The sequence below is a fragment of the Lemur catta genome, chromosome 15 (genome assembly GCF_020740605.2).
Source record: "Lemur catta isolate mLemCat1 chromosome 15, mLemCat1.pri, whole genome shotgun sequence".
Classification (NCBI taxonomy): Eukaryota; Metazoa; Chordata; class Mammalia; order Primates; family Lemuridae; genus Lemur; species Lemur catta.
In genome coordinates this window covers 47,755,998-47,768,551 of record NC_059142.1, presented here as the reverse complement: position 1 = coordinate 47,768,551, position 12,554 = coordinate 47,755,998, and the positions used below count along the sequence as shown (strand labels likewise).

The 12,554-nt window shown below is 34.8% G+C and overlaps 1 protein-coding gene across 5 annotated transcripts in view; it reads left to right on the top strand.

Moving 5' to 3' along the window:
* The window catches only part of ABCA5 (ATP binding cassette subfamily A member 5), a 78,805-nt gene that overhangs the window by 40,342 nt on the left and 25,909 nt on the right, over positions 1-12,554 (top strand). For all 5 annotated transcript variants that reach the window (XM_045569524.1, XM_045569523.1, XM_045569526.1 and 2 more), the window contains 7 exons: positions 3,550-3,660; positions 4,993-5,168; positions 5,759-5,878; positions 6,923-7,061; positions 8,071-8,161; positions 8,659-8,798; positions 10,223-10,342. In XM_045569524.1, the coding sequence (XP_045425480.1) occupies positions 3,550-3,660; positions 4,993-5,168; positions 5,759-5,878; positions 6,923-7,061; positions 8,071-8,161; positions 8,659-8,798; positions 10,223-10,342 (897 nt within the window). The remainder of the gene's footprint in view (positions 1-3,549; positions 3,661-4,992; positions 5,169-5,758; positions 5,879-6,922; positions 7,062-8,070; positions 8,162-8,658; positions 8,799-10,222; positions 10,343-12,554) is intronic.

Sequence of the window (12,554 nt, the reverse complement as noted above, 5' to 3'; positions counted from 1 at the left end):
ACATCTTTGACTGATTATTGACTTATAAATTAGTGCTTTACTATTCCCCAGATAAGGAATGCCAGGACCTTAATTTTTATCCCTGTTGCAACTCATATACTATTGTTTTCATGTATTTTAATCCTACATGTATTTTAAACCAAAGATAATATTGTTTTTAAAAGTTCCTTCTGATTTACCCCAGTATATTTGACATTTCATTTATCTTCATTACTTCCTGCGTCTGATCTTCCACGTAGGATAATTTTCCGTCTGCATGAAGATCTTTTAGTGCTTTCTTTAATGCAGATCAATGATATATTCTCTCAAGTTTTTTTTTTTTTTTGAAAATATTTTTTCTCCACCTTTAGTGCTTTTTTTTTTTTTTGAGACAGAGTCTCACTGTATTGCCCGGGCTAGAGTGCCGTTACGTCAGCCTAGCTCACAGCAATCTCAAACTCCTGGGCTCAAGCAATCCTCCTGCCTCAGCCTCCCAAGTAGCTGGGACTACAGGGATGCGCCACCGTGCCCGGCTAATTTTTTTCTGTATATATTTTTAGTTGTCCATATAATTTCTTTGTATTTTTAGTAGAGATAGGGTCTCGCTCTTGCTCAGGCTAGTCTCGAACTCCTGAGCTCAAACGATCCACCCGCCTCGACCTCCCAGAGTGGTAGGATTACAGGCGTGAGCCACTGTGCCCGGCTTCACCTTTAGTTTTGAAGGATATTTCTGTGAATTTATAATTTTAATTTTGGCAGTTTCTTTCAGGACTGTAAAATTCTATTGTCTTCTTGTTTCCATTGTTTAGACTGCAGAGAGCTATCAGCTTTATTACTACTCTGTTGTTGGTACTGTTTATAACCTTTTCCATAACTGTTTTTCAAGATCTTTCTGTTTGTTTTTAGGGTTTTTTTTTTGCAATTTTACTACAGTGTACTTCAGGAGTTTTTTGTTTGCTTTTGCATTTATTCTGCTTTGGTTGTGTAGTGCTTCTTGAATCTGTGGCTTGATGCCTTTCTTCTGTTTTAAAAAATCTTCAGCCATTTCTTTTCCACTATTGCTTCTGTCCTATTTTCTCTTTTCTCTTACTTTAGGATTATTATCACTGTATGTAACAACTTTTCATTTTATCCCATTTATTTTTTATTCTCTAATCTAAATTGCTTATTCTTTTGTCTCTGCACTATTGTCTAGATTTTTTTTTTCTGACTTTTCTTATCATTCACTAACTTTTTTCTTTATTTAGGTCTAATAAGTAAGCTAAACTGTCTTTTGAAATCTTATTAGGTCATTAAGTATGGAATGTCCTGTTTCCTTAAGTACTAAGTTTGACAGTTGATATCTCTGACATTTCACTTCGACACTTCTTGTTTTTTGTTTTTGTTTTTTTATTTTGAAGGTACATCCTCATTCTTTCAAATGCATGTTTTGGCTTATGATTATCTTTCAGATGTTTTTTAAGAGCAATTTTTGTGGAACCATGAATAAGTAAAAAATTAGTGTTATTTTTCAATATGAGTTCCATCATGGAACCAATGCAGTGCAGACAGCTAGAAATATCAGTGAAGTGTTTGGGAAGGATGTGGCTAATGAATGCATAGTATGTTGATGGTTTGAGAAGTTCTGTTCCAGTGATTTTAATCTTGAAAATCAGCCATGTGGGCGACCTGAGACCAAGGTGGATAATGATGAGCTGAAAGCTATAGTGGAAGTGAATCCATCTGAACATACATGTGAATTAGCAGCAAGGTTTGATATTACTATTCCAACAGTATTGGACCACTTGAAACAAATTGGCAAGGTAAAGAAGTGGATAAATGGGTACTGCATGAATTAAGCAAGCATCAGAAGAGAAACCATTTTGAAGCTTGCCTTTCTTTGCTGTCATGACATAAAGGCAAACCATTTCTACACTGTATTGCTATGTGTGATGAAAAATGGATTCTTTTTGACAATCGCAAGTGTTCGGCACAATGGTTAGATAATGATGATGTGCCGAAACACAGTCCAAAACTGAATATTCATCAAAAAAAGCTAATGGTGTCTGTTTGGTTGTCCAGTACTAGTATTATCCACTACATCTTCATGAAACCTGATCAATCGATTACAGCAGATGTCTACTAGAACCAATTGGATGAAATGATGAGGATGCTTGTGATTAGCCAAGATTGGTCGATAGAGACAGTGCAATCCTCTTGCAAGACCACATGTTGCAAAACACAATGCTGCTCAAACTGCGAAGCAGGACTTGGAAACACTGTCATCCACCATCTTCACAAGACCTTGCAACAAGTGACTACCACTTCTTTCAGGCTTTGGACAACTTCATGCAAGGAAAAATATTCAATTCTCAACAAGCTGTGGAAAACGTCTTTCACGATTTCATTGCTACTTGCTCTCCAGGATTCTTTGCTGCTGACATAAACCAGCTCCCGTTAAAATGGCAAAACTGTGTTGATGGTTTAGGCACATACTTTGATTAATTGCATTGCTTCTTGGTTGAGGTATAATAAACGAAACTTTTGATTCAAAATTGGGCATTTTATATTTGATGACCTAATAACTTACTGTTCAAGTTTTTGTCTTTTCATTTGGTTTTTCATAGTTTCTAGTTGTTTGCCGGCTTTCATTTGTGAACAGGATAGCATAGTTATTTTAAAAGCTTTGTTGCAAGATGCCAATATCTGCATCTCCTATAGGTCTCTTTCTGTTGTCAGTTTTTTCTTTTGGTTTTTGGCCTCGTCTTGCCTTCTCCCGAGTTTGCTTTTAATTTTCTGTGAAGTAACTATTGTACCTAAAAAGGATGCTTTACTAAGCTGTGTAAGTTCAGAGACACAAATTACGTATGTGTGTATCTGTGTATGCAGTTTATCAGTGTTTCACTTTTTGCTTCTCTGAGATAATTATATTCATGGTCTTCCCTTGGGTTTCTTGCTGCATTCTCAGTTCTTACATTATACCTTTAGGATACTATGTGTTTTTGCTTGCCATTTCCCTTCCTTCTTTTAACTTGCATTACAGGCCTTGGGATGTGAGACTTTTTCCGTTTTGTTTTATATTTTAGCCTTCTTAGCCTAGAGGCTTGACTAATTCATTTCTGCATCATCATTTCAGACCCCTATCTCCTGTCCTCCTTCTTTCACTTATACATACATAGGGTGATATTTCTGCATTAAACTGAACCTTTCAGGCCATTTCGATACTATTAGTTAATTTCTAGTTTTTTTGCCAGTATATTTAAAGTGCCTGTAAATAATACCTTTGGGAACAAATTTTTATTTATTTTAATTGTCTTGGGAATTCTCAAAAGTCAGTACACAGAAAACTCCCAAATATTTTGTGTACCCCCTAAATCTTACTGTATGAACAAATAGTTTATTTTTATTTACTTTCATACCATTCATGCCATTGACCTTAACAAGTAAGCTAAACATGTTATCAAATATGCTGGTAACTTTAAATATGTCTATAAATTTTTGGCCTTCAAGATTGCACAAGTATTATGAATTACCTTGCATATCTGAATAGAAATAAAAATCACATTTAAGTCTTCTTTTCTCCTGAACTAGATTTGTCATTTGACATATATGAGGGTCAGATTACTGCATTACTTGGCCATAGTGGAACAGGAAAGAGTACATTGATGAATATTCTTTGTGGACTATGCCCACCTTCTGATGGTGAGTTTTCTGACTTCAATAAAAAATCTCCCACTTCATTTTGTTAGTGTTATTAACCAAAGTATCACAATATGATTGTTTATCCATTAAATGTGCACTGAATGATGTTTGTCAGTGACTTGGGACCTACTTTTGTATCTGTAAAGGTGTTTTATCTTTTTCTGGACTACACACATTTGGTTTTTACTAGAAAATAAAAATGATTCCATCATGTTTAATAAAGTAAAAAGGACCTAATTTTGTACATGTTTCCACCCCATATTTATGTCTGTGTGTGTATTTGTGTATACATATATATGTTGTATACGTGTGTGTTTCTTCTTCATTTATAAGGAAACAAAAATCAGTAACTTAATTGAAATATAAATCAGACCTATAGACTATTTTAGGTTGAGAAAACAAATACAGATTTCTAAATGTGCAGCAGTAGTAAAAAACTTTATGATAAATGTCCATACTTATTTCCTAAAATAGAATTTTAAGAGCAGTACCTCAAAAGTATAGTTCTGTTATGTGATTGTTCTATGGGTGAGAATTCAATGTAGCAGCCCCATATTTTCACAATTACCAAATACAATGGCAGTACAGTTAATACTTTACTTTACAAAAGGCCCAGTTTTTTGTTTTGTTTTGTTTTGAGACAGTCTTGCTCTGTCGCCCGGGCTAGAGAGCTGTGGCGTCAGCCTAGCTCACAGCAACCTCAAGTTATCCTCCTGCCTTGGCCTCCCAGAATACTAGGAATACAGGCATGAGCCACCACGGCTGGCCCAAAAGGGCCAAATTGTATTGAATCTGCATTTCAACCTTTTAAATGTAGTTTAACTTTTAAAATTAGTTTGATTTTGTTTTTAATTCTGTCACTGTTTGGTGGTCATAATATCTTTCATTTTTACAAGAATTCATGATTTTTGTTACAATCCTCCATACATTATCACACTGATCTAACAGTTCTTAAGTGGGATATATTAGTATTCAGTTTATAAAAGAAAAGCTGGAATTCAAAGAGATTAAGTAATTTGCCCAAGATCACACAGCTAGCTAGTATAAAACTATGTCTGGAAGATTGTTACTGGAATATAAATATAAATAATGCACCAATGGATATTTATGTTTAATATTAAGCCAGTTTCTTGTTCTTCCCACTGTGTAATATGACCTGGAAGTGAAGGAAAATGAGACCAAAATATAAGTGAAATATGAATATGAAAATGAGGATGTGTTGTATCTTTTAAATTTATGTTGATTCTTATAAAGGTTATTAGGATACTTTAAAACATATACATTTTAAAATAATATACTTAATATATATTTAAGTACATATTTTGCTTTTAGGATTTGCATCAATATATGGCCACAGAGTTTCAGAAATAGATGAAATGTTTGAAGCAAGAAAAATGATTGGCATTTGTCCACAGTTAGATATACACTTTGATGTTTTGACAGTAGAAGAAAATTTGTCAATTTTGGCTTCAATCAAAGGAATACCAGCCAACAATGTAATACAAGAAGTATGTTATTCATATAGAAATCTTTACTTTTATTTCCTGTAAATTAAAAACCTTCTGAAATAACTTGTGCAATAAAAATATGATTGAAAATCTAAATATAATAGCTGTCCTGAGCCAGTAAACACAAAGTCATTACAAAGAATTAGAATTTGGACTAAATGTTTTAGCACATGCAAAATAGTTTTTGTTTCACTGGAATGATACTCACCTCTCTCCTCCCCTTCCCCTTCTCTCATCTCTTCATTCCTTTCTCTTACCCCATCCCTGCTCCATCCCTCACTATTCCTGTCTTCCTCCAACCACATACACTCAGAGCCTTCATCATAGTCCCTTATTCCTTCCCCATTACTCAGGAAGGCACAAAAGTAAAACAGACCTTTCCCTCAAGAATCTTGTTATCTGTTATTTTCAAAATTATATATAAATATATGTCAAAATTAAGTTCCATACTAAAGAACATTTTTAAATTTGATGTTAAAAGTACTTAAAAACATATTACTTAAATGCTTAAAATACTTAAAAAGTAATATTGATAATTATATAAATGGTATGATTTTTAAAATAACATTGTTTACACTTTACTTTTACAGGTGCAGAAGGTTTTACTAGATTTAGACATGCAGGCTATCAAAGATAACCAAGCTAACAAATTAAGTGGTGGTCAAAAAAGAAAGCTGTCTTTAGGAATTGCTGTTCTTGGGAATCCGAAGGTAAATAAATACTAGTTTTACAGATGAAATCACTTTAAATTATGTTGAATAAAAAAAGCAGGTTGTAGAAAGATATAATACATTGTGTAAAGTTTAAACATACATAAAATACTATGTGTTGTCATGGATGTAATCATATTAACAAGATTTTAAAACTGCTATCAGAAAGATATATAACATCTCTCTGATACTGGTTACCTTTAGGGAGGGAAATGGAAGATATGGACTTAGTTATGTCTGCCATGTTTTATTTCTTTAAAAAATGATCTGAAGGGAATATGGCTAAAAAAACATTGGTTAAATTTGAATGGTGGCTTTAACAGTATTGTTTCATTGTTCTCTATGGTTATTTTTAATATTTGTAATAAGTTCATAATAAAAGTTTAAAAATAGAACAAAATCAGAGGAATCGTTCAATTTGTCACTGTCCTGCTGCTTTGATTTTGTATGTGTTTGTTTTGTGCTGTTGTCTGCCCTGTAGAAACAGAGAAACAATTGATGCACTGCTTTGCACAGTGCAAGAAAGCTGCCAGGTATGTACATGCAACTAGGATGATTACTCATTGATCGCCACCATCCGGCCATGTTCCCCCTTGCTGCTTGGCGATGACCCTGGATTCTGGCCTTACGTTAATTAATTTACCTCCCAGTCTCCCACCACCATGTGTTTAAAATTAAAAATAGTCTTGAACAAGTTGCTTCCCTTGAATTAATATAGAACATCTCTAAAAAGCAATTGCTACATCTACAAATTTAATTGCTAAGGATGCGAGCAATGTGTTTTCTTGTTTATTTTATTTATCTGATTGTTATTATATATTATAAATGTTAGTCTTAGGATTAAACGTAGGAACATATTCACATGCCAAACTCATAATTTTTGAAATTTACATGAACTTAAATATGAATGAAAAGCTCAGATCAAATATATTTCTGATTGACAATAACAGCTTGAAATGGGGAAACTTTTTAGTGTTCACGTATATTTTAAAGATTTTAGTTTTTCTGAGGATTCCCTGCCTTCCCCCACCCCTTTTTACACAGGTACTACTGCTAGATGAACCAACAGCTGGAATGGACCCCTGTTCTCGCCATATTGTTTGGAATCTTTTAAAATACAGAAAAGCCAATCGGGTGACGGTGTTCAGTACTCATTTCATGGATGAAGCTGACATTCTTGCTGGTGAGATTTTTGCTTTATTTTTGAAGAATTAAGGTCAAAGGGAAGGTGGACATAGAGATGCTAAATCCTGAGGAATAAGTGGAGAAACTGTGTTACCTAATGTTGCATATTCATCACAAAAAAGTTTAAAATTTTCAAAATTATATGTTTTTATGTTGGGTATTTCTAAAACCCCTCCCCCCCCCAAATTTAGTGATTTTCTAGGAAAACTCATAGAACTCAGCATATAGTCATACTCATGGCTATGATTTATTACAGCAAAAGGATACAAGGAAAAATTAGCAAAGGGAAAAGATACATGAGGCAAAATCTAAAGGAACCACAAGCTTCCAAGAGTCCTCTCCCGGTGAAGTCCGACAGGATGTGCTTAATTTCTTTAGCATTGAATTGTAACAACATGTGTAAAATGTCTACCAGGCAAGGTTATCAGAGACTCAGTGTGTAAGATTCTTATTAAGTGCTGGTCATACGCACCCTCTGTCTAGCACATATCAAAATTCTAGACTCCCAGAAGGAAAGCAAGTGTTCAGCATAAACCTCATTGTTTGTATAGTTTCGGCATAGTGAGCCACTCTCAATTTGTTTAGAGAATAGTGGGAACCCTCCCAAAATCCAAGTTCCCCAATATCAGCCTAGGGCCAACCTTTTAAGTAGGCCTAAGGATAGCAGTCTCAGACCTGCTGTGTTAATTTTATACACTTACACACATATAAAGAATCCAAGTTTAAGTCAACACATGATATTTAATAGAGTCAGACTGCTTAGGTACAGTTCCTAGCTTTCTTATATAATAGATATATGAAACATGTAAGCAATGTATTTTCTTACTACCTCAGTATTTGCATCTGAAAAATAGGTGATGATAATCTAGCACCCTCATCATAAGGTTGTTGGTGACTCTTAATGAGATCATAACATGGGTGTCCCTCATGATTATCCATAAAATATAAATGCCAATTATTAATGCTGTTATTAACTTAGAAATTGAATTGTAAATCTCTATTTACAGATAGGAAAGCTGTCATATCACAAGGAATGTTGAAATGTGTTGGTTCTTCAATTTTCCTCAAGAGTAAATGGGGGATTGGCTATCGCCTGAGGTATCATTCATTCTTTTTTTTTTTTTTTTTTTGAGACAAGGTCTTGTTCTGTTGCCCAGGTTAGAGTGCGGTGGCATCAGCATAGCTCAGTGCAACCTCAAACTCCTGACTCAAGCAAGCCTCCTGCCTCAGCCTCCCAAGTAGCTGGGATTATATGCACATGCCATCATGCCCAGCTGATTTTTCTGTTTCTTGTAGAAATGGGGTCCCGCTCTTGTTCAGGCTGGTCTTGAACTCCTGGCCTCAAGCAATCCTCCTGCTTCAGCCTCCCAAAGTGCTAGCATTACAGCATGAGCCAACATGCCTGGCCCATTGTTCATTCTTTAATGACTTTATTCTTTATTATACTCTTGATCTACTGTTGTTGTTTTTGGGGTTTGCCATAGTGTACTTTGTGACCATATTTTATGGCGCTAAATTTAATGTAAAGCCTTTGTAATTTACTTTTGGTTGTTTATCGAATAATCATTAACAAATTGGTTTTTGGTATTCTTTAGCATGTACATAGATAAATATTGTGCCACAGAATCTCTTTCTTCGCTGGTTAAGCAACACATACCAGGAGCTACTTTATTACAACAGAATGACCAACAACTTGTATATAGTTTGCCTTTCAAGGACATGGACAAATTTTCAGGTATTACTTATGTTAAGTTTGTTGGGTTTTGAACCAGAATCTTTTATTGGGAATAGGTTTTCTTGATTTTCTTTTTGTTTACTTCTCTACACGGTGTAGTATTTCCATGCTCCCAGGTGGCCAGAGTTAATGTGCTGATTTTCTAACAAATTATATGGTAAACCCTTGAATTGTTTTCATTGAGGCATTATTGTTTTAACTTTTTAATGAAGAACTCAAACTCAAGTCTCCTCCTTCTGTTTAGGAATTGCTTAATAGCCAAAAGGATATTACTGATGTAGGTATGTAGCATAGAATTTTTGTAGCATTTATCTCATAATTAGAAAAAATATTTTCTGTAGTAGCTTAATTGGCTTCTTTCAAAAAAAAATGACTAAAGTACGTGTGCCAACTTAATGCACTCTGCCGGTCATTCTGTCTACCTATACCTACCTATCTCCCATTTTTAATAACATTTATATAGTACTTATTTTTTGCCAGGTGCTGATCTGTGCCTTTTGCAATTATTAGTTTATTTCATTATCCCAATATTTCAACACATACCTGAGATTAACACTATTATTGCTTCTATTTTATAAATGAGGAAATTGAGGCATAGAAAGATGTAGGAAACTTGCCCAAGGTGATAGGTAGAAAGTGGTGGACCCAAGTTTTGAACCCAGGCAGATTGGTTCTAGACCTCATGTTTTTCACCACCATACTTTGTTGCCTTTCATATTTCTTTGATAAACTGTCATAATATTTCATGGGATTTCAAAGTGTGTTCTGGAAACTTAGGGGGGTGAACTCTAAGACTTCTTGAGGAGTTCATGAAGTCAGCACTTTTTCCTGATAATACTGGGATAGAATTTGCCTTTTTGACCATCAGAGTTTTGTGATTTTATACTGTTTTCCAGAGATTGCATGACATGTTCTATCACAACAGATTGAATGCAGGAACAAATACAAGAACCCATCTGTCCTCTGTTAAGACACCTAGACATTAGAGATTTGCAGAAATATGAAATAAAACAATGTCTTCTTCTCATTGACTTTTTTATTTTAAAAAATAAGTTTTTAAAAATTGATGTTAACATAATAGATTTATTTTTGTTATCTTAAGAATATTTAAATGGTTTCTGTGCATTTTCTAGTATATATTTTTCTTTGACTTTTTAACATAGTAACATTCTCAGTTTTAATTTCAAGTACTATAAATGTTTCTAATTGTCTATTTATGATATAATAAATATCTAATGTATTTCCATAAATAAAATTCCTCTGAGTTCCATAGCAGTTTATGAGAATGTTAAAAGTATCCTGAGACCAAAGAACCACTGTGCTAGCAGAATAAATTTGGCCGTATCCTATTTTTAAAGGATATTTTACAATAATTCATGACAGGATGCTTAACTATACAGCATTCTTTTATTTTTTTCTTTTAGGTTTGTTTTCTGCTCTAGACAGGCATTCAAATTTGGGTGTTATTTCTTATGGTGTATCCATGACAACTTTGGAAGATGTATTCTTAAAGCTAGAAGTTGAAGCAGAAATTGACCAAGCAGGTAAAAACAGAACTAACAAAACATCTTAGGCAATAAACCAGACAGAGGGTGAATAAGACAAATAATTATATTCCAGGAATTTGTCCATTTCCTCAATGTTTTCGAGTTGATGTGCATAGAGATTTTTATAGTATTCAGAGATGATATTTTGTATTTCCGTGGTAACAGTTGTAATATCTTCTTTTTCATTTCTGATTGAGCTTATTAGGGTCTTTTCTTTTCCATATCTGGTTAATCTAGCAAGAAGCCTGTCAATTTTGTTTATCTTTTCAAAGAACTAACTTTTTGCTTTATTAATCTTCTGTGTAATTCTTTGGAATCAATTTCATTTAGTTCTACTCTGACTTTAGTTATTTCTTTTCTTCTGATGGGTTTAGGATTGGTTTGTTCTTCCTTTTCTAATTCCTTGAGATGATTCATTAGATAAAGGGCTGATAACCAGAATCTACAAAGAAATCAAGCAAAGCAGCAAGAAAAAAATCAAACAACCCCATTAAGAAGTGGGCAAAAGACATGAATGGAAACTTTTCAAAAGAAGATAGACTGATGACCAAAAAACATATGAAAAAATGCTCAATATCTCTAATCATCAGGGAAATGCAAATCAAAACCGCAAAGAGGTATCACCTAACTCCAATGAGAATGGCTTTTACAAAAAAATCCCAAAACAACAAATGCTGGTATGGATGTAGAGAGATAGGAACACTTAGATACTGTTGGTGGACTGCAAACTAGTACAACCTCTATGGAAAGTAGTATGGAGATACCTCAAAGAACTAAAAGTAGACCTAGCATTTGATCCAGCAATCCTACTATGGGGTATTTACCCAAAGGAAAAAGGGACATTTTATAAAAAAGATACCTGCACCTGAATGATTATAGTAGCACAATTCACAATTGCAGAGATGTGGAAACAACCCAAGTGCCCATCAATACATGAGTGGATTAATAAAATGTGGTATATGTATCCCATGGAGTACTTCTCAGCCTTAAAAAATGGTGAACTCTAATACCTCTTGTATTAACCTGGCTGGAACTGGAGACCATTCTTCTAAGCGAAGTATCACAAGAGTGAAAAAACAAACACCACATGTACTCACCATTAAATTGGAACTATTAATAATCAGACAACATGTATGTGCACATATGGAAGTAAAACTCATTGGAAATCAAGCAGGTGGGAGGGGGGATAAGGAAAAAAAAGGAAAAGAAAAAGAATAATTCCTGTGCTTTTAGCTTGAGAACTGAGAATGGGATTGCCGTTTCCTGAGAATGGGGAAGTGAAAGGTTTATGGAAAGAAGGAATCCAGGCATGAATTTTGGCTATATTGTGTTTGAGGTGCATCTGGAGCTAAGTGAACGTTAGGGCTGAAAATGAGAATTTGAAGTTACTCATCAATAAATAGTGGTATGGAATTGGGTGAAATCACTTAGTTAAAGAGTGTAGATAAAAGTAGAGGGTGAGTGGTGGAGAAGGAGCAAAAAAGGCCTGACCAAGAAGGAGTAATTATTGCTTATTCTTTTTTCACAAGAAAATAGAAGTGCAAAAGCCTAGAAAAATGGTGTTTCAGGAAAGAGGAAGTGGTCAGTTATTTGTTGATTGCTGTGAAGGATAAAATGAAAACAGAAAAGATAGTTTTGGTATCATATAAGACAGTAAGGGATTTGATAGTGTGGAAGACAATGGTGATCGTGACAAGAGCAATCTCGATGATGTGGTAAGGAGCAAAGCTGGATCTGTGTAGTTGAAGGTGAGAATGTGAATCGAGGAAGCTTTCCTTTCTTTCTTTTTTTTTTTTTTTGAGACAGAGTCTCACTCTGTTGCCCGGTCTAGAGTGAGTGCTGTGGCGTCAGCCTAGCTCACAGCAACCTCAAACTCCTGGGCTTAAGCGATCGTACTGCCTCAGCCTCCCGAGTAGCTGGGACTACAGGCATGCGCCACCATGCCCGGCTAATTTTTTCTGTATATATTTTAGTTGGCCAGATAATTTCTTTCTATTTTTAGTAGAGACGGGGTCTCGCTGTTGCTCAGGCTGGTCTCGAACTCCTGACCTCGAGCGATCCACCCGCCTCGGCCTCCAAGAGTGCTAGGATTACAGGCGTGAGCCACCGCGCCCGGCCGAGGAAGCTTTTCTTAATAGTTGAAGGTTAGCAAAATGATTGTGATGGTAGGTCAGGAGCATGAAGGAAATGGGGATGTTAACTCATGGTT